Source organism: Numida meleagris, chromosome 2 (genome assembly GCF_002078875.1).
Source record: "Numida meleagris isolate 19003 breed g44 Domestic line chromosome 2, NumMel1.0, whole genome shotgun sequence".
Lineage (NCBI taxonomy): Eukaryota > Metazoa > Chordata > Aves > Galliformes > Numididae > Numida > Numida meleagris.
The window spans coordinates 99,600,510-99,623,048 of record NC_034410.1 but is presented as its reverse complement, the minus strand read 5'-3'; the positions used below and the strand labels follow the sequence as shown (position 1 = coordinate 99,623,048).

The window sequence follows — 22,539 nt, the reverse complement described above, 5'->3', positions numbered from 1 at the left end:
AAAACTAAGTGCTAACTAAGTATTACTACTTCAGAAGCAATTTTCAATTTTATTTTGCCAGTTTACTTCCCTTTTTGAGGAGTTTTGGTTAAGTAACCAAAGCTGTAAATTCTCTGGCAAATACAAATTTGTCTTGTATGTAACAGGAGATCATAAGGAACCATCATGGCCACAACTGTGATTATTTTGTAGTCTCATTCCCAAGTACTCGAAGCGAAATAATAAAAATGATCTTACGAAGATTTGTTTCCCTTAGTCCTTTCTTGGATCAGTTCACCCTTTGGATTCACAGTAAATATTCTACAGTCTGGAACTCCCACTTGCATGTAGGCATATACATCCTGCAAAAAGCAAGAACAAATGCACATACTTTGGTATTTCCTTATGTCATATACTGAAAAGTATACAGTAAAAACTGCCCTGAAAAGAAAGAAACAAAAACCCCAAAAAGTACATCATAAAAAACATCTCCCTCAACCCTTTAAGTCTTGTTCTCAAGCCTCAGACCACAAATATGCACCACAAAATCTATACCACACAATGCTACTTCTCATGACACTGTTCCTCTTTCGAATACCCCCTCTCCCTTGCTCAGTTACAAGAGCACTGTGCTGCAGAGAAAGTTACAGGAACTGTATTGATAGGAAAAAAGATTCAAGACTGAGGAAAATCAAATATCCTTAGTTATGATGCAGTCAAAAATGCTGAAAAAGAATATGGAAAGGTGTCACAACCTGAGAATACTAATACAGCTGTGTAACATTTGTCCTAAAAGTAGTTCTAGCAGCTTTTATGACATCTGCATTTGGATTTCCATGATCAAACTCAGAGAAATACCAGCACCCTGTTGCCATATCCAAACTTAAATAGACACAAAAATAAAAGCCTATTTCCTTTCCTTCCCAAGTATTCCATGCATTTTAACCCTTTAATTAGAAAGGTTCAGACTTACATTGGGCCTGTTTCCAAAAGCAGCATAGAAAGGTTGTTTAGTGGGAGCAAACAAATTCTTGATATCATTCAGACATTCGATTTTGAACTTTTCAGGCTTCTTTTCTATTACTTCCCTAGAATAAAATTTGAAGAGTCAGTTTTTAAATCATGAGCAAACAGTGGGTAACCTCCACCCATGTATCTAATGTTTGTGTTCTCATTAAGTCCTGTTTCTGTTGTGGCTGGTTACAGAGACATTGGCAAATACCTTTCCAAGGACGATGCAAAAGATAATAAAAGAATAAAAGATTGTTTTCCAACATGGACAGTAAAAATAGGTGAATAAACTGTATCTAGGCTGGGTAAATGTAATGAAATTCAGAGCTAATGAATACAGTTTGGGAACTGACCATCTGGACCAAAACCTGAAGGAGGCCTGTCAAGTGACTAAAATGGACATGGCTATCATTGTTAGCCATAATTTGTTTTCAATTTTAAAAAACAAACAAGTAACAAAAAGGCTTTTCCATTATAAGCACTTCCCATCAAGAACAGGCAGACCGTACTTGGTTCAAAAGATTGGTTGGGTCAAGTCATAGCTAAATTACATATTCTTCTGCAGGCAGTCATGTATAGAACACTCCTAACGCTGCAAGATCACAAAACTGAACTGACAGGAGCAAAACCTAACAGTAATCAGTCACAGACTAGAGAAATAGAGGAAGTAGAAAATAAGATGCAGTGTGACTGATATTTTGTGTTTTGCAGCTACATCTAACATGTCTATAGAAACAAAACTATACAAGTGAAATTCAGATAAATAGCTTACTGCCAGAGGGACATCCAACTCTCAGTAGCAAATCTGGCACAGAGTAGAATGTTTGGTTACAACTATAATGATTAGCATCTGAAATCTTTTAAATTTGCTTCTTCCTGAGATGGGGAGGGAACAGATGTATGAAATCCCACATGCTTACCTATGAAAGGCAGAAAATAAACTGCTGGGGGACAACATGAGAGGTCCCCTGGGAAGAATTGTTCCTTTGTCATTCACCCAGTGTAGGTATCCTCTAGTCATATCCGCCATCCCAATGGCACGAGCAGAACAGTACAGAAATTTGTAGCCATTTCTAGAAAAGAAGTATCAACTTAGTTCATTTTACATTGAAGACACTCTTTGTAAACATAAATATTCCGTTACAACAATGTCCAGAGGCACTAGGTTAGGTATGGACTTGTGCTGAGCTGCACAAACTCCTAGGGAAAGACTGTTTCACTGTTATAGTATCTTAACAGTATATAATAGTTTGAAAACACAGCTCTATCAAAACAGAAGTGCAAAAAAGAACAAGAACAGCAATAGTAAGATCATGTATCTAGATGGACTAGGTTGTGTTTAGATAAAAGCCACACTGGTAACTTCCAGTTTCTTTCAGCCCAGATATAGATGTTAACAATTATTTATCTGCATCTGCATTATTTATCTGCATGTGATAATCTGCATTATCACATAATACTGGATACCAGATCTCCTGTCTTGTTTGTTGGTATTTTCCAGATTGTTACCAGAATTTGCAGCTCAGAGTGAAGGAAGCACAAGAAGCACTCATCAAGCCCCCAGTTTTTTTCCAGCAGACTTTGTAGCCATCTCTTAAAACAGATTTATAAACAGTTACAGCACACACAAGAGGCTCAAGTTTTTATGCAGATTTTCAAAGATCTGATTCTATTTGACAAATAATTCCCAAGCTACTTTTCTATTACACATTGAATACAAAACAAAGTACAAGTTTTCTGCCATAGACTGCAAGGGGCCGCAGATGAAATTCAGCTCTATGTAACAGAGCAAAAGTCAACAAAGGATTTCCAAGGCCTCAAATTTATTTGGGGGGGGGAAGAAACTTTAAACTAAGCTTTGAACTAAAACACAAAGATAATATTTGATTCTTTGAAGGGGATTGTGAAATGGTTTAACAGCTGATCCTGTGATCTTCAGTAGCAAGTATTATTTCTGGCATCTGTCTCTATTTTTTTTTTTTAATTGTTAAACAAAGGACCTAATCTAAATGAGAAGGAACAATGTAAGTTTATTTTGCACAGAGATCTTGGACATAAACATTATGAGGCTATATACCTCTTAAAAGAGCAGTGCCTGTACAAGGGTGCGGTTCACCACCTTTCTAAACTAAGCACACATCTCACCACTGCTGCAACAAGAAACTGTTTCCTCTTCCTCCTCCCCTCTTCTAGTGACATAAACTGCCTCTGCAGGTCTTGCAGATTACAAGGTGAGCATGCACAGCTGATCAACCCAGATAGCAGATGGGGAAATTGCTGTTTTGCTGGATTGTGCCAGTTTACATCAGAAGCGCAACAAAGTGACTGATACAGAACTTGATCCAGGTCACCCAAAGTTTGCGTCCATGTAAGTTTTTAATTCGGATTATTTCAGAACATGGAATCAAATCCTAAGGAAAGTTCACTTGAGTTTGGTAGCAAACATATAGATATTGGGAGGACACTGTTTAGGTTTGAATTCACAGTGGGCCATGTTTGTGAAGGCTTTGTGGTTAACCTGAGATGGTGGAAACAAACATACACACGACTGTTTAAGAAGCTACAGCTATTAGTTCTCTCTTGCAGACACAACAATGCTACATAGATTTAAAAAAACTCAAATGCAGAATCAAAAATTTGAGAAGGGAACAAGCACAACTGGTGGCTTCCATTCCTGTAAAAGTATACACCTGAGGGAAAAAGTTGGCTTTGTTTGTGTATGACAGAAGTGATTACTTTCCATCATTTAGGCCAATGTGCAAAATTACTAACAGCAATTCAGCTACTTGACCATTAATTCCTAAATGCCAGAAAGGGCCTAGCTGCTTCAGAGATTACATACTCACTCATTTATGGAATGATAGAGTTTTGCAATGCCCTGATGAGTCCAGTCCTTGCCAAGCTGAGGGAGTATCTGTCCTAAAGCATCAGACCTGAAAGCAAAATTGGAGTTAGCTGAAACTAAGTGTGTGAGTTTTGTTAAAGACAACTACTAATAAATATACAGTTTACAATGAGTATTTACAGAAACACCTCTGCAGAAGGACTTCAGCATTTTGAATGAGAACTAGTACCTATTCCACACCGAGCCATTAGTGGCAGCTATACATCACAAGTCAGTTCCCAAGCTACTATATGGTTGCTAAACCTAGAGAAGTCTGACTGTAAGTGCAGTAGTCACATGGTAAATATTTAAAAGAATAATTCAAGAATCCTAAAGACATTTTCTAGTTTGCTGTAAACACAAGAGTCAATTTAAACCAAAGCAACAAGTATTTCTCATAACTGTTAATACATGTTCTTTGGTAGTTATCTTAAATCAGGCTTCATCGTACTTTGAAAAGATAGCAGCAATAAAGCGAGATAATGTATCAAATACAAAGAAAGGAAAGGAAAAACAATATTTACTTGGTTATCGTTCCATCAATGTCTGATATGATGATTTTGTCATCCCAGTTCCAGAGATATATTGTTCCTGCACAACGGCAAGTCCCCTGATACTGGGTTGTAATACTGAACACAACATCGTTAGGGCCATCTCTGAGCTTCAGCTTTGCCTTTAGGATAAATCAAAATAATTGAAAATATTAATTAGCATCACTGCAGAATTTTTAGAATCATAAATAAGCTCACAGAAAATGGCTCGTATGCTCTTCGTCATCTGTTCTGATCAACTCATCAAAAAGTGAACCATGGCTTAACACTGGCATAGCTTTGCTGGTGAAGGCTGCTTTTCTACTGGGTACACATTTGTCCACAGATCCTACATCTGCTTATACCAGCACTGACTACAGTAGCAATAAAAAATGCTACTTTAGTTCTTGCTATTACAGTATACTTACAGTATTAACAGCTAACATTTGATAATATTTAACTGTAACATTTAACTGTTATTGTTACATTTTAAATTTCCCCATTCCTCCCCCCCCCACACTGCTGGAAAAGTAATCCCAGTATCATTCTTGACTCTGTGAAATGTTTTTATGCTTAGCTTCTAAAAAGCAGAAAAAGCCCAACGTTTAGGATCAGAACAATGAATACAAGAGAACTACAAAGCATCAAATGTGCAAGGAAGGCACGCCACTTACTATTTGGTCGGAAGACAGTCGAAGTGACTTCTTGTAAGATGGAACGTTTCCATGCGTTGGATGCTCTACTGGAGCAGAATCTATTTTCAAGGATTCCTTCAATTCTTGTGATGCTTCATCACTAGAAGAATCATCTTCTGGGGGTCTAATATGACACCAAGAAGAACAAATCTAAGCTGCGGAAAATCCTTCTTTAACAGCGTAAGATTCTTATTTAAGATTAATTTCTGCTTATGTCGAAGATTTACTACCAGCCTGATAGCAAAGATTAACAAAGTTGAAAGTCTAGCTCATGCTCAGATGAAGTCAGTATATGCCAATAAGCAAATAAGACTTGTAATGCATGCTACTAGTGGTGGAGCTCTAAATATTACTATGCATAATCTAGCTGGCTCCACAAAAGTTTAGTAGACAGTGTCAAATGGTCACTAAAGGTATACTGCAGATGGAAAGGGATACCGAGTGAGTAAAGGTTTTTTTTTCAAGAAAAGCTGCCACACTTACTACATATTTTAAACTGTGTGTGATAAATTAGTGGAGTAGCTCACCTTTTAAAGTCATAGATTTATTTTTCTGCTAATTAGAGATGTCAAGATTAAAAGCAGCATTTAATCTCTCTGAATCTTAAAGCGTATTCAGTTTCTTACATTTTTAAGACATCAACAACATTTAAAAATATCTTAATAAAACCATAGGAGAATATGAGTATACACAGTGGGTTATTTAGTCTAACACAGTTTTGTGCTAAACACTGCTTGTTTTCAACTAGTCTTGGGCAACTTGTGTACTGTAATTAATGCTATTTTATTGTTTCAATTATTTCATGTTACAAAAAACTGCAGATGTTTTAAGTTATTCAAACAACACTAGGACTATACAAAGAAGAATGACAAAAAATATCTCAGAAACAATCCTACTATGCTTAATAAGTTACAGAGCAGTGGCTAAAGGTTACCATATATGTCTTTGTTGTTTTGTCAGTTACATCAGGATTTAAGAAGTAAAAACAATAGGATTTAGGAAATAATTGTAGTGTACTTCTAGTTCCTACAATGTCTACTGCCATATAATTTTGCTGAGTTGATTGCCAAGCTTATTTGGCTTCTCTTCAGTAGCTTAGAAGAAAACGTTTCTTCCCACAGTAGTAGTGAATTCTTCACTCAAAAAAAACCCAAAAAAATCAACAACAACAAAACCACCAACACGAGAGAAGAGGAAAAAAAACACTATTCAGTCCACAAAATAGTCTTCAGACAGGAACACACCTACTATTAACTTGCTCTTTTATAGCTGCTGGCAGTTCATTTGCTCTTTGCGTCTCAGACTTCCCCTCTTTTGGCTCTGGTATCTAAAACAACATGATAATAAAGAACGTATTGCCATTTTAAGATTTTAAACCAATCCAAATGAATTCATAATTCATACATAAGCAAATAGCTATCAATACAGTAAATAAGCTATGTCATGACTCAGAATCGCTCTTTAATATGATTAATTTAGCATAAAAGGACTAGTCAACTTCTAAGCTTATAAATTTACTTTTAAATAAATTTTTTTAAGATATTCCCACGCTTAGAAAGTTTAATTTAGTCTAAAATGGGGGTGTCTCAGCATGACATCTATTATGCACCTACTTACCTATTTGTGTATACATTCCTAAAATATATAGCACTCAGCAGTGACTGAGGAGTAGATTTGACAAGTGCTTATGGCTTAGAAGAAAGGATTTTAGTAATACTGTGCAACAGCTGAATAAAACAAATGAATGAATCAACCAGGAATGGTGAAAAAATGATGGTAGTATTTGAGACTAAATACTCAGAAGTAGCTACAGCTACGTTAAGTAACTTCCAGCTGACAATCAGTGACAGTTATATGTGCAGTATTCTGAGACATCTGACAAACCAGTTTTTTCATCCTTTAATAGTTACGGAAAATAAAAAATAAAACAAATCTCAGTTACCTGTTTAGTCATGCTTTCCCGCTTGCGCCAGAACCACCACCTTCCAGACTTCTTTGGCATCTTTTCTTTGACCCAAGATTCAACGGTAGCCTGAAAAATTTTGCATGTTTTTAATTTTGGGTAGAAAAACAAAATAAAAAGATAAACATGTATCAAAAATCTTCAAAGAAAGTGTACATCTCTATTTACCTTAGGCAAACTTTTCTGAAATACTTGCAAACTCAGAATCATTGGAGCAGCCAATGCCCAGTTATAATACCTGTTTTAAAACACGTTGAGAAGTTATTACAAAACCTGAATAGAAGTAAATAGAGTGCAAACTGCCCTTTCCTTGAAGAAAAGACATCCATTTGCAAGCAACAACTAAAATTAAAGCTGGTTGCAAGCAGAGTTATTTTAATATACACAATTCAGCATCAGTGCTGAAAAGAAACATTATTTCTGTTAAATTTAATCCAAAAGCTGAATTCAAAAACAATTATCTAAGATTAAGAAGCAGATCCATCAAAAACATGCTGGAAGCTGAGAAAGGCATCATCTTTATATGGTACATTTTAAATAAGCTTTTCCACGAAATAATTGTACATTATAGATAATTTACCTGTTATAAATCCTTATTACCAAATTAGGATTGTCTATGAGTCCAGGGTTTTCAGCAAATTCATGATAAGTAATAATATGCTCCATGAACTTTTCTGCAATAGAAGCAAATCATAATTAAAATTAGAAATACGAAATCCTAAAAGGTCTGATTAGTTTGTATCTAGAAAAATGCTTTCTGTTATTTCAGAGTCTTTTCTTATTTTGCAGCATCACTCAAGATATCCTCATATGGCCTACCTGTCAAGTCTTGTGGCTGCCCGCCTTCTCAGTAGCAGGTAAAGCCTTGTACCACTTACTTTAACAATCACAGGAAGGAGAAATAAGAAATAAGATGAGGGAGTATTTGTTCTGAGCCCTAATAATAAGCTTGTAAAATTTCACTTGATGCCTTGAGATCGGATGATCATTAAAAAACTAAAACTAAAAATAATCATGAAATTATGTGCTTCTAGAAGCTCCCTCAAAAATGCATACAACTTCAAAGTTAAAGTTAAGCAGAGCACTAAGAGAGAAAAATTAACTGGTAAGAAAGGTAAGTGTTAACAAATATTTAGGATGGGAGAAGTATAGCAGGAGAGAAGACAGTCCAAGGTAACAATATATCCATCTCCCAGTGGCTTAAAAAACACTGAAAAGAAGAAAAATTATCAGGCAGTTGGAAAGAATACGATTTGTGAAGTCTTACATCAGATTAAGCAAGGAATTTCAGCCAGAAGGAAGAGTGGTTGGTCAGATATGCAAATAGTAGTATGAAAAAGGAGTAAGAAAGTTTCTCAAGATACTGTGCGCTCTTGATTAATTTGAGGCTGAATTTCACAATCTCTGCTTGGCAAATGCTTGAGAATGAAGTTTTCTGAAATTCTCCACTTTCTTTTCTTAATATAAGCCTAATTAAAGGCAAAAGCTCCATAAAAATCAGAGCACTCAAGCCACTTCATTTAGCTGCCTGAGCTTTACAGCCACTTATGTTTTCGTTTCTCACATACCTTTAGAAATCTCGCCATTTTCATTGAGACCTCCACAAAGCGAGAGTGTAACATCAGGCAAGTCCATAGCAGAATCAGACATGCACTCTGTGCCACTATCAGCAGCAGCACTTCCTACTGATTGGGGTGACTGGGAACCAGACAGGTTATCTGACTCAGTCCACTGTCTGAAGCCTGGATCAGAATCACTACAGAAAAGAGAATCACATTTTCCATAAATATTTAACTTGCAAACAAATGCATGCACTCTGTGACTACTTAAAAAAAATCATCTTGCTTTTGCTTTTCTCTAGTGTCACACATTTTATGACATAAATCCAATAATACACAAATCAGACACCACCAGCACCACTTTCAACCCTTTATTATACTGGAATATTGATAGTGTCCAGTTCTTCTCAACATCTAATTAAACTGGGAAAAATTTATTTTTCTTTTGCCTGCGACAAAATTGGATTTAAAAGAGGAAGAGTTCCTCAACATTCTGTTGTCACAGAGCAATATTGTTCTCCTCAGTACTTACCAGAATGTTGTAGAATAAAATTAGGACTGTTTTTTCCAGAAAAGCCTAGGAATCCCAAGTTCCATTCTCCAATAAGAACTGGGGCTCATAATCACTCGGATCATTCACGCAATAAAATTCACATAGTGTAACTGCAGAATAAGCCTAGATCCGTGGAATCTTAATTCAAAGCTACCTTTTGGGAAAGTAGAGTGCTGCGACTTCAGGTTCCAAAGCCTTTAGGTCCTCCAAGTAAATATCATCAGGGCCTTGGTGATGACTTCGTTTGTGCACCCCTGTTAATTTTAACAGTTAAGTTACTGAGACAAAGCTATCCAGGCACGTTAAATACAAGCACAATTGTGGATGATTCGGAATTAAAGCGTTCATAAACTGAATAGTTCAACTACAGTTAAAACTTTAATAACAATCAAGATTTTAAATAGGAAAAATTGAAGAAGTATATTTGTACTACTTCCACTATTGCCTCAAATTTGGTAGATCACCCGAAGGAAACAATCAGCACTTTTACTACACACCTTTCTTTTTTGAAGGAGAGTCAATTTTTGCTGTTGGCTTTGTTTCTGGTAAAGAGTCCGCCAACAGTCTGGAATGATGGTCAGAGTCTAATGGTAAGGAATCTTGTGGCTCTATGATTGCAGAAGCAAGAGAATCTTTAACATCCATCTGCTTAAGCAGAGGATGAGTTCTTGGCTCAGGTTTCAGTACTGTACAGACAGAATCTTTCACGACATCATCATCTTCAACTTCATCAGAGCTGAGGATGACTCTAAAATGAGTCTTCTCTGATGGAGTAATGGTAGCTGTTCTGGGATGTTCCAGTTTCTCTTTCTTGCTTATCTGAAAGACAAAACTCCAGTCAATCCTTTCACTTCACAGATTTGTTTTATTCCGATTTTAATATTAAACTCGTACTGAAAGGCAATTTTGCCAGTAAACTGGGAGTCTGGTCACAAGTACACCAGTTAAGAATTTAAACATTTATTTCAGCAACAAAGAATCATAAAGATCTAGTCCAACCATCAACCCCTCACCACCATGCCCCCTAAACCACATCCTTAAGTGTTGCACCTTGAACACCAGCAGGGATGGCAATTCCACCACTTCCCTGGGCAGCCTATTCCAATGCCCCACCACTCTTTTGAAGAAGAAATTTTTCCTAACATTAGTTCTATTTTATTAGCGAAGTTGTCTGCAACAAAAGTTTTGTACAAGCTTGTTTAACAAGTTCAGTAAAGAAACTGGCATGGAGGAGGTGTTGACATGACAAACCATGGCACAGAGGAAAAAAAAAAATAGAGTATGAACATCTATCAGGACTTTCCATTAGCCGTCACCATAGATAAAAAAAAATTATTAAGGCTACCACTCCTTTATAATGAGCTATAATTAAGCTTAAAATAAATAAAAATTAATTTCCAGAGTTGCTTTATTCAGTTTCTAATTAAAAATTCAAAAAACTTTTATACTGCCACCGTGAGCCTTTTCATAACTACTTTGCTGAACAAAATCGACTACCAATCAGCCACAAGGGGGTGCTACTTTCCTACTTCAGCTAAGAATTCTACACAACAGCAGCAGATTGCCAATTCATTTCTAGCACATGATTTTAAATATGCCAAAACTCCGTATACTGAGTTCAAGACCATAACTATACCTTGGTTGATTCCGGGAATCCTCCCCATGTCCATTCCATGTGAGACTCAGATCTGAGCAAGCTCTCAGCAGGTTTAACTTCTAGTTCTGAATCACTTTTAGGGCAGACTGGCTCAGAGTAAGGGCTAGCAAATCAAAAAGAACAAAAAAAAAAAAAAAAGGAAGAAAGCTACAGTGTTTAAAATGCATTTGTTGTTCACAGTTACTGTTGGTAGAGTATTCTAGAGCTTAACAGAGCTTCAATTATTCTGCAACATGGCAAGAAGCCCAGCAGGGTTTTCAGACAGAAATTAGGTTAAAACCAAAATCACATTAAAGGACTTGCACAGCAATCACCCTAAACAGATTCCTCTACTGTATCTGCAGTGCAGGTATAGCTCTTTCTTAAGTCCACCTTCTGTTGAAAAACGAACAAACAAAAAAAACCCCATATGACAGGAGGAAAAAAGTGTCATCTAAAAGTAAGGCAGAAAACAGCTTTTAGATCCTTGGCTCTGTAAAGACTTACTATTTAAACCTGCTATGACAAGACCTGAGTAACAGAAGTCTTGTAAACCTAACTCATAGATGTACGAAGTAACGTCAATTCCCAAATACAGCTGAGGAAAAAAAAACCATCAGCAAGTTACCATCGGAGATGCAAGTGAGACTACTTCAACACAACCTTCAGACTACATAATTTGTTAAAGTTCCATCCTATTTTTCCTACAGTGGTTACTATGTATGCACTAGAATACTATCTTTGAAATTCTAACAACTTTTAAGTTGGAACTCACTCTACGAAGTGAGAAAAGTGTAATTTCAGAACTGCTTTGCTCTCATGGTATTAGGGAAGAAAAGAAAAACAAGAGTTTGTTTTGCTGTAGCATTTATGGTTGGGAAAAACCCAAGTCTATCCCTTCTAAAACAGAGGGTTTATACTTCATGTTAAAGAAATCCTGCTCATTTTACACTCATAGCGTTTGGGTTTGGTTTGTTCGCTTAAATACAAACCTGCATAATGAATACTGAAAATTTTACAGTAAATCCTAGGGGTATTCCACTTATTGGATTTATTTAAGTTCCCACAAGAATTAGCTAGTTTAATGCAGTATCATTCTGAAACTTTCTAGCTTTGCAAATATGAGCAAAATACAGATTTTTCAGCTAAGTCTGGTAAAATCTAATGAAGGTCTACCTAAACAAATAAGTGCTACAGTGCTGGTGCCTAGATTTTTGATGCAGTCTGTTGTTCACTTTGACAGGCTTTACAAGGACAGTTTCTCAAAGATGGCAAGTGTCAGTTATCAGACTGAACTAGACTTTCTGAATAGTCCCCACTGGTTAAATTAAAAAAAAGAACCATTCTTGTTCTGAGGTCATTACAAGAAATCTTGTTTATAAAGTCTAAGGTGGAAGAAAAGCAGACTTGCTTTGAGACTCAAGTGAATTTATCCCTCGGATAACATCTAAATATTAGAGCAACTGGATATACCATTCTGTAAAGAAGAAAACACATAGCCATACACGTTGTTGCATATGGGAAAAGACTATAAGGGATTAGAATTCAGTACTGATATGCAGCTGCAGAGGGGAGAGAAATGTCTCCAGCTGCCACATTTGAGTCACGTCAGTTAATGCTATGCACCTGGATAGCAGGAATGCTGACATTCAAACACTTGGATACAGCCTAACCAGGAAATGTAGAACCTATTCTCCTAAATGACAGCTTACCAGCCGGTCACCCAGATACCACTGGAGATGAACTAATGGGATAGGTAGTACCTTTGGGAAAAGTTTTCAAGTCTGCACTGACTAAAAGAAAAGATCAGAAATTGCAGTCACTCCATTCACAACAGAACCCTATGTAACTTTCATATGAAAACATCCTGAAGATTAATATGTCTGAAGCAAACCTCTATTAGAGATAACAAAGGTAATAGCTAAAGCCACTAAGTTGATGTCAAAAAGGATGCTTCGCTTTTCCAGGTCTCCTAAAAAGAAGTTGCTATAGCCTTCCATTTCTCTTTCACTGCACAATGGCAACATTGTTGAATCCTTCCTCCTTTGGTGGCTAAAGAGAAATCATTCCATGCAAAATTTCCCTTCTCCTAGATGACTCCTGTAAGAGATTCTCCCCAAGCCCTTCCTCCAGAAATGAAAGGAAAATTTCTAATTTCTTTGTTATACCTCATCCTCTAATGGATAGCTTCTCGTTAAAAAAACAGAAAATAAAAACAACACAGAGAGCCTAGGTCTCAAACATGTTTTATAGAGAAGTTGATAGAGCAGGCTACCCCCTAAACATCTAAATAAGAAGAAAGAAGATGGCACTGAAAGGAACGGATCATATGTCTCCTAGATATAATCTTCTAATTTATGTTAGCTAGAGTTTAAGAAACTGAAAAAGAACATCAGCCTGCCTTGATGAAGGACCAGGTGACAAAAGCCATACGAGTGCACCAGCCTTCAGAGTCAAATACTGTGTTTGCTTTTCTATCACAAACCACAAACCTTTTGGGAATACTTGAAGACTACAACTTAGTAAGAATAACTGAGGATGTGGTTGTCAGCCCAAAACGTAATAATGGAATGAGAACGGGATTTTGCATCCAACTGTTTCTAACTGGCTTTTGCTCATTAACAAGCTATGGCTGGGGGAACTAGTAGGTAACACGCATGGTGTGGTGCAATAAAACAGCTTAGGCCGTAGTCTTGGAAACATCCAGAGAAAAGAAATTATATGCTCTTTCAAAAGTATTTTCTGAAGCTTAGTATGTTCTCTTCTGCTGTACCATCTATGGGTATAGCAGAGCAATAGGCACCTGTACACTGAGTAGCTAAAAAATGCAACACAGGATATCATATGGGGCTGACCAGTAATCCTCACTGACACTGCAAATGCATCTGCTGTGAGGTAGAGTTCTCAGACACACTGAAAGGCAGCAAAACTAGATGTTCACCAAAGAGCTGAGATAAATAAAAAAAAAATCTAATCAACATGTTGTATATGCACCCTTCACTATGCTCAGCGTCCAGGTAAAATTTACCTCAAGTATTATGCCAAATGGACAGAATACTTTCTTATGCAAATAGAGATTCATGTTAAAGTGGTAAAGCCAAACACTAAGTGTGAGCATTGAAAGTAGAACCTAGCAGTTTGAACATCATAAAGTGAAGATATTGGGCTTATAAACAAAAATGTCCCAGCCACTGTAACTGAAAACTGACTGGTGATCTGCATAGTGCAATTTTAAGAATCTACTATCAATAGACAGTATCTCTGGTATCTCTGAGTTAGCATTCGAGTAACTAGCAAATCCTCTGTTTTAAACTGATTAATTAATTAATGAATTTCATATTAACGATGGAAGTTTAGGACCTGTCTTTACCTCAGGCAACCTGCAGTTATTTCACCTGGCAAATCTTAACTCATATACTCAACACTTCTGCTTTATGGCATATCAAATGTTGCTTGTGCTAGAGTACATATGCACTTTCCTTATCTTTCTCAACCATCGGAAATCTTGTTAATTGTCATTTATTTCTTTGATAATGAATTTGAATATGAAGTTTTGTTCATTTGAGAAAAAAAGAGAAACTTGGTTTAATACAGGACCGTGGGAAATTCTCAGAGATCCACGTAAGTAGCACGTGCTCTGTTCAGCATCACAAAAGTTAGGCATGCTTCATAGTTTTATAGATCAAGAAAAAAAAACTAAATAAAAAGGTACATTAACTTTATTACAATTATTCATCTTCATATGCATAACATCATTACAAAGTGACTTACTTATCCAGAGGGGACCAGTCTCCATCAGATAATGGGTAATGATCCTTTGAGTGATAAATCAAAGATTCTTTTTGCTCTTCACCTTTTGGCGATGAATTTGAGGATCCTCTGCGGAGATAACATGAGACATTTTATGTCAACTATTAAGAAATCTGCGTTCCTAATTCAGTTAGAAATGTGACCTATACGTTACCAAAAACCCAAGATAAAAGAAAGAAGTGTACAGGTGGGAGAACTCAGTGATTGCAGCACACCTGTATACAACTTGAAAAGTATATAGTAACTAATACTTGAAAATATTATCAGCTTAAAAAAACCGACACCTCTAACACATTGTAAGTTAATATTGAACTAGGAAGTCACAACAGCTTAAGTGATATCACTCTCTAGGGTCAGCTGATAATATCAAACCCCATAACCCTTCATTAGATAAACTTTATGGAATCACTGACAGTTAAATAGAAAAGGCAGTTTTGACAATGCATTTTACGATTGCACATTTCACAAATTAAAAAATAAGAGAATAAGGACAGCTACTAGCTACACGATTCACCCACAAGTTTGTAGACTAACACATACTACAGTGAATAACTAGATGTACTCTTCTTTATTGAACAGTGGGGTTTTTTGGAACTGAGAACACTACTCAATATCTGCTAGAAAAAAACACGGTAAGAACCACTGAGCATACATGCATTGTATTTTACACAGAAGTCTCTTAAATATTTCCAACATAATTACTTCAGATCTTTTTAAAGCCTTCTGAATTCAGTTGAATAAATAACTATCCTTAGGATATGAGTCATTTGAGGTTAGATGAAGGGCATCATAGCTACACAGCACATATAATACAAGGAAGATAAGCCTGGAATTTGAGTGTAAAACACAAAATAAATTATTTTAAGACGCTACTATGAAAAAAGAAAAAGTACATTTCCTCCAGTAGAAGCATGCTTGCACTGGACCACTTTTGGATGCTAACTTTTCTTACGGACATAGAAAAGAACTTTAACATTACCTATTAAAATAAGAAAATATTTAAATTTTACACACTTATTTAATATAGCCCTTTATACTATAAGCACTAGCACTGATCTAATTTGAACAAGTCTTTAATTTAGAAGACAGTCTAGACTACAGTAAATACTGAACCCTAACATTCAGTATTATTACTCTCATGAAACTTGATAATGATAGCTTAACTTGAGATGATACTTGCAAAGACAATATACCTTTTGTATTCATCAGACAAACTGAGCATGACTGAAATGGTTCATACTATAAACTAAATATTTCAAGAGGCAGAAGGTGTTGCCAAACAATTAAGAAAGCATACTAGGAAATAATTATAGTCAAGTCCCTCAATATTTCAGCTTTGGAGGGGGACAAGATGACAAGTAGGTCGTAGTAAACAAATAGAAATCCACATGCAGCCTAAGACCACTGAAAATAAAATGGGAGAATTAATATTAGACCAGTGCACACCAATTTAGAACATACGGTTTTACCAATAATTCCAAACTATCTATTTTGCAACATTCATTAAGACTGTTACCCACTTCCTCTCATACATTTTTCAATTTTATACATTATCTAAATAGATAAAATTTTAGAGACAGATAACTTCTTTCAGACTGATGCACCACGTGGCTAGTTTAAGAAACTAATGAAAGTCATTCAACATCATTACATTAGAATGCTTCAGAAAGTTAATATCCAATTAATTAGCCCTCCTGAAAACACAGACGAATTCATTCAATTGAAATGGAAAATCCTTTCCATTTTGCAGGGTGAGAGAACAGACACAACACAACGCCCTGAGCACCTGAGAAATAACACCCCCTATTCCCTTCTGAGCGTACACATTTATCTCAGTCGTCCTGGTACTATTTTAGGTAAGTCAAGCACTAGTAGCATAACTAAATCTGTGGCACATACCATCACAGCTAGAAAAGACAAAGGATATTTTTAAAAAGGTTGCGTAAACATTTGGAAACGGATTTGGGATTTTCCCAAGAAACAGGAAACAGCTTGTCTTTCACTCTGTAAGAAAAGAGCTAGATAAGACATGATGTACTAGTACCTATGGCTGAATTTTTGACCTTCCGGTCGGAACATCACTCTTTCCTTTTCCTCCTTGGTTTCACTCTGAAATCCACCACAATGTCTAACAACAACTCAGGTTCTATTTCTGTATTAATTTATTTTCCCCAGAACAGGGCATTTATAACAACAATAAAAAACACTCCAAACCTGCTGATACCACCTTACATCCCCACAGGATGTGAGAAGATACCTTAACTACTTTTTTTCCCCCTCACAACCGCATCTTCATCTGGGAAGTTTACAGCATATGCCTATCACAAGGCATTTCAATTCCTGTGTTGGTATAGGAATGACTGCATATGAACTCCCCTATCAAATACAGAGCCATGAACTTATCACTTCTGGGCTTGCGTTGCTACAGTTTAATTGTTCAGTCCTCCAAATAATTGTCGTTCACATAACAGCATTCTTCTAAAAAAATCTTTTTCTTTTCAGACCCTCTCCTCTGAGAATGCACTTCTACTGGTGTTTTTGCTTATTTAAAAATAAACAAATAAAAAGCCTGTTCAATCCTTCCTTCCACAGGTTACAAAAATAAAATCAGGAAAACCATTATGGAAATAAATTGCTTGTTCTGCTACGATTAAACTAGACTTTTCAGCCAAACCTACAAATTTTTATTCATCTCTAGTCAAACTAAGGTAATTGCTAGAATATCAATATGAAATCTAAACACTTGTTGAAAATAGCCACTATTGGTGTGATATTCTTAAATTCTTTGCTCATTTGCAACAATTTATTCAATGAAGAATAAATCATTCATAGAATCATAGAATGGCCTGGATTGAAAAGGATCTCAAAGATCAGCTGGTTTCAACCCCCCTGCACTCATCAGGGTCGCCAACCACTAGACCAGGCTGCCCAGAGCCACGTCCAGCCTGGCCTTGAATGCCTCCAGCGACAGGGCATCCACAGCCTCCTTGGGCAACCTATTCCAGTGCGTCACCACCCTCTGTGTGAAAAACTTCCTCCTAATATCTGACCTGAATCTCCCCTGTCTCAGTTTAAAACCATTTCCCCTTGTCCTGTCGCTATCCACCCTCACAAACAATTGTTCCCCCTCCTGTTTATACGCTCCCTTCAAGTACTGGAAGGCCACAATGAGGTCTCCCCGGAGCCTCCTCTTCTCCAAGCTAAACAAGCCCAGTTCCCTCAAACTTTCTTCATAGGACAGGTGCTCCAGCCCTCTTCATCTTGGTGGCCCTCCTCTGAATTCATTCACAGGTTGTATTCGCTTTCTTCCTGTACTTGACAGTTATTTTGATTTTTGATCAAAATTTTTTGAGTTTTTCACTATGACAGTCATATCACAGAATCCCAGAATGGCTTGGGATGGAAGTGACCTTAAAGACTATCCAGTTCCAATCCCCCTGCCAAGGGCCGGATTGCCACTCACTCGATCCAGATATTACTGTCTCAGTGTTCCTGCACTGAAGACTGAACAAAGACCTAGGCCATGACCTAACAGTCCCCATACACACACTAAAGGGAAGGTTTTTCAGTTACACTTTATTCTCTTATACCAAATCATTCTTCTATTTTCCAGATCAGGTACTGAATTTATTCAGACATATATTAAGTATTAAAGTTGTTAATAAAGTAGTAAGCTTTGTCTAAAAATCAACACTGCTTCTTTCATTCAATGGCCTAAGAAACTTCTATGGAAAACTGATGAATATGGTTTTCGTGGATTTTAAGTATTTAAATGGTTGATAGCTTTCTTCTATTACTATAATCATTCCTATTACTCAGGTAAGCTCCTTCAGTTTCTTAGTATGTGTAACAAATTTATTGCAAGCTCCAATTTACTAATAGTATCCACTTGAAAATAGAGGACTGATTCCTTGCTTTAACTACACATATGTAAAGGGTTTTCTCTACTAGAGCAGAAGATTGTTTATTTCTGTAGTTTTTAGTTACTGAAGTAAGCTTCAAGTTTCAAGAGTGTACTAACTACAAACATTCCACACTGCAGTTTGTGTAGACATTTCCAAACAGATTACTGCACCACTCTACCTCACAGAAGTTACACTGGAGCTCCTTAATTGCTAGCCATACACCAGACAAGGACAGCACTTCTTTACAAGGATGGGCTTAAGTGGATCTCATATTTACAACAAAATTGTCAAACTTGAACAATTTTGTAAGGGTACAGAAGATAATGATTCTCTATTCTGTATTCTGTTTAAGGAAAAACCTACCTAATGCCTACTGAAAGTTATGGATTACTTGTGTAGAAAAAACATACCACTTACTCTTTAAAGGCCCGGTAATACCCAATAAAAGCAGTTAGCAAATACATAATAGTTTACCTTAGGGGCTGAACACTTTTCTCATCATCTGAGCTTATTTCCATTTCAAAAATCTCTTCTGTCCCAGTAGACGAAATTTGATCTTCCTTCCTGATATCTTGTTTGTATTTCTTTCTTCTTCTTTTTTTCTTTTTCACTGATCCTGGGGTGAATACAGTCTCTGTTTCCATAGAGTGTGGAATTTCTGAGTTTGCACATGTCCTCTCACTTTCACCTGATATCAAATGATTGTCAGTGTCTTTAAAAAACTGGTCTTCAGTGGGTATTGGAGATGTGGCCAAATATGCAGGAACTTTTTCCTAAGCAAAAAAAGAAAGAAACAGATTCTCAATCAATAGAATGGTATTTAAATTCTCTGCTCTGGTGCACAACAGCTCTATCCATAGTAAATGAGTTAAGAAAAATAGGCTAATGAAGCCCACTGCTATCTAGAGATCATGTGGAGGGAGGGCTGGAATTAGGTGATCTTTGAGGTACCTTCCAATCCAAGCCATTCTATGATTAACACAGGTTAGAAAAAAAATATATATCTACCTACATACCAAAACAGAACCAGCACCAAGCCTCAGTTAGTTAAAACTGACTGCCTGTTGAAGAAACAACCCAGATGAAATCTTTATGAATCAACCTCTGTGTGTTTATTAATATCATAACAAGAAACTAAAACATATCGAGACCTAGACTGAAAGAAACATGATGAGAAGTAATAAATATGAAGTGGGACAAAAAGGGGAGAATAATGAAATTGCATAGTTAGTGGTTATCACTCTTGCTTTCTGAAAAGAAACTTCAGACTGATCTGTTCCCATCAACAGCTAACACAACTAGCAGCCAGAAGGAACTGCTTTCAGTTTTGATTTTACTCACACTGTATGCTGAAACAGAACTAAATTTTTATTTCCTGTAAATATTATGACCTCTTGCTCTAGCTTAACATTTAGTGCACTAGTCTAAATGTTTATTTTCTCCTTCCACTTTAAGTAATATTTAACTCTTTTCAAAATGAGTGCAGTAAACAAGGAGTGTCATAAACCAGTAAGCGGATCAAGTTCATTTCCTTGAAAGACACTGATTCCTGACAGTGAATTCACAACTTCACCTTTCACTTTGCCAAGACAGACCTTTGCCTCTATTTTCATTGAATCTTTTAGATTTTTATATTTGAAATTCCTTTTATCTTGCTGAAAAAAAATGCCAACATTGCAAAGTGGTCAAAACCAACATGCAGGACTGAAAAGTACTGCAATTACACAGGTTCCATATCCTTAGGAACCAGGCTAAAATTTATTCCTGTTTTTTTTTTTTTTTTTTTCCTCCAAAGGCTTGTTATCTTCCCATTGGAAAAGGTCTTGGGACAATAATTATTATATTCCAATAAAAGAAGAATTTTCATGTTGAAGAAGCTATTATTAAGTGGTAAAAGTTCCATAAATAAATTGCAAAACACTGTGATAAAAAGTGTAAGAAAACAATATGCCAAAGTAATCAACCTTCATTTGTACAGAGGTCACTAACACAAGCTATGAGGATGTATGACATAAAAAATAAGGCATTGCAATCCATATAACTGTAGTTAACAAGAACTTTTAATATATAAATAAAAACATTCCTTCAAAGAATGGTCAAATAAAGAATGAATTACTTTTAAAATCATTGGTAACAATTCTACAAAATACCAAGCACCTTGGCAGCATTTGAAAGCAATGCAAGACTCACTCTCAAAATGCAGCTTTTAGAATTTGTAATGTTGACAATACTACATCAAGTGTTTTTAACACAGTACTCTTAACACAATATTGTAGCCATCACGGAGCACAAATCCCTTACATTTTCCTCTTCAGTTTCTTGTACAAAGAATGCTTCTCCATTGTCACCCAGTTTCATATGGAGATCAACAGCATCGCCATTAATTTCTATATCAATCTGTGAAAAGAGAATTTAATGTGTTAATTCATCATCGGTGAAAGCACTGACCTCAAGTCTTGCTAATCTCTGATAAACTTTACTCCATTGTATGATCATCACTCTTCCTCTCACCTTCACTTTTTGAAAGAAATTTGTTACAACTATTTTTATTTTGTTAACACAGAACATGCCAGGCTGTTAGTAGAGATCCTAAAAGCTACAAGAAACAAATGGACAAAAATGGAAAACATCTGATGGTAAAACATTGCTCACCTAATTTAGAGCTCTAGAAGCATAAATCATTGATCTAGACTTTCTTTCCTAGAAGGATGCTGAATGACTGAGACTATTCATGCTTATCTGCTTAAAGAACCAGAGCCTCATACAAATCTGAGTCCCAAAGAGCAAAAGGTAAAGATGACAAGGTAGAATCCTCCTGAAGGCAGGTTTGGTTTTGACAAGTAACCTTCACTGTATATTTCAAAAGGATAGACAATTCCCACAATTCTTTTTGCAACTCAGACATTGGTTCAGGTTTTCCTTCTCATGAGTTTATGGGGGATATGACACGGCACCACAAACCTTCTGCAACTATAGTGCTCTTGCAAAGGGGAAACATTTCTAGGCTCACAAACAGGCACTTAACTTACATTCACCGCACAGAATACAGAGATTACTCTTCTCTCTGCATACGAAATATAGGAAAAACAATGTCTTTCCAAAAACCAAAATACAACTATTTTAATTCCTCTTCCTAATGAAATATTGGACATCTAGTTAAGACCTATTCCAAATCTTTCTGAACAGAATGTTTGAAGTTCAGATAAAATTACCTATTTCTCAGTAAATCTACTTAACCAATGGTATCTGTCTACATGTATTTAGCCTAGCTATTGCAAAATTTAATATTTGTCAGATAAAAACATGATGGACTTGCCTTAAGGTAGAAAATGCCACTGGCATTTCAGGTTATATGTAATTTAGAAACATTTGTCATAACGAGATCAAGTGAAATACTGCAATCGTTAAGGGATGTTCAGTACGTACATTACCCAAGATTCAGCTTCCTGCCAATGCAAGAGCAAAAATTACCCTTCAAGCCATAGCTAATATGATATGAATACACATATTCATAGTGACAGAACCATGACATGAAATGACCAGTCAAATAGGAAGGAAAACTTCTTTTAACATTTGCACACGGAAAGACAAGATTAAAAAACAAAACAACACACTACAATGCTAAAAAAAGGAAAATCATTCTTGTATCCTAATGCAGCTTTTTATGTGAATAAGACCATTAGCCAAAGAATACCAATCATAGGTGATGATAAATTACTCTTGTACCTTGATGAAAAAATACTCAATTATGTGATTTGTTGCAGAATTGTTAAGAAAAAAAAAATCAACTTTTTGTCAGCAGTGTGCTCATTAAGAAAATACTAGCAAGTGGGAAAGCAAAACAAAAGAATCATTCAGGACAACTGCTGATAGGCTGCGTGATGACAAACTGACAACCTTAATGCATGCAACTCCTAGTATGACCATTAACAACCAAAAAAAGCCCAAAACGTAACTGTTTGGTTTTTTTGTTTCTTTTGTTTTTTTAAGTAGGACATTCTTTTCCTTTTACAA

The 22,539-nt window shown here is 36.1% G+C and overlaps 1 protein-coding gene across 3 annotated transcripts in view; it reads right to left on the bottom strand.

Annotated features, from left to right (window-relative positions):
- The window catches only part of LPIN2 (lipin 2), a 41,619-nt gene that overhangs the window by 4,366 nt on the left and 14,714 nt on the right, over positions 1–22,539 (bottom strand). For all 3 annotated transcript variants that reach the window (XM_021386353.1, XM_021386351.1, XM_021386350.1), the window contains exons 3-19: positions 20,827–20,922; positions 19,000–19,298; positions 14,582–14,689; positions 10,811–10,934; positions 9,672–9,993; positions 9,329–9,428; positions 8,631–8,818; positions 7,643–7,736; positions 7,231–7,300; positions 7,042–7,131; positions 6,344–6,426; positions 5,079–5,223; positions 4,399–4,547; positions 3,837–3,923; positions 1,911–2,063; positions 953–1,067; positions 238–341 (exon numbers count right to left, since the gene is read on the bottom strand). In XM_021386353.1, coding sequence (XP_021242028.1) covers positions 238–341; positions 953–1,067; positions 1,911–2,063; positions 3,837–3,923; positions 4,399–4,547; positions 5,079–5,223; positions 6,344–6,426; positions 7,042–7,131; positions 7,231–7,300; positions 7,643–7,736; positions 8,631–8,818; positions 9,329–9,428; positions 9,672–9,993; positions 10,811–10,934; positions 14,582–14,689; positions 19,000–19,298; positions 20,827–20,922 — 2,327 coding nt within the window. The remainder of the gene's footprint in view (positions 1–237; positions 342–952; positions 1,068–1,910; positions 2,064–3,836; positions 3,924–4,398; positions 4,548–5,078; positions 5,224–6,343; positions 6,427–7,041; positions 7,132–7,230; positions 7,301–7,642; positions 7,737–8,630; positions 8,819–9,328; positions 9,429–9,671; positions 9,994–10,810; positions 10,935–14,581; positions 14,690–18,999; positions 19,299–20,826; positions 20,923–22,539) is intronic.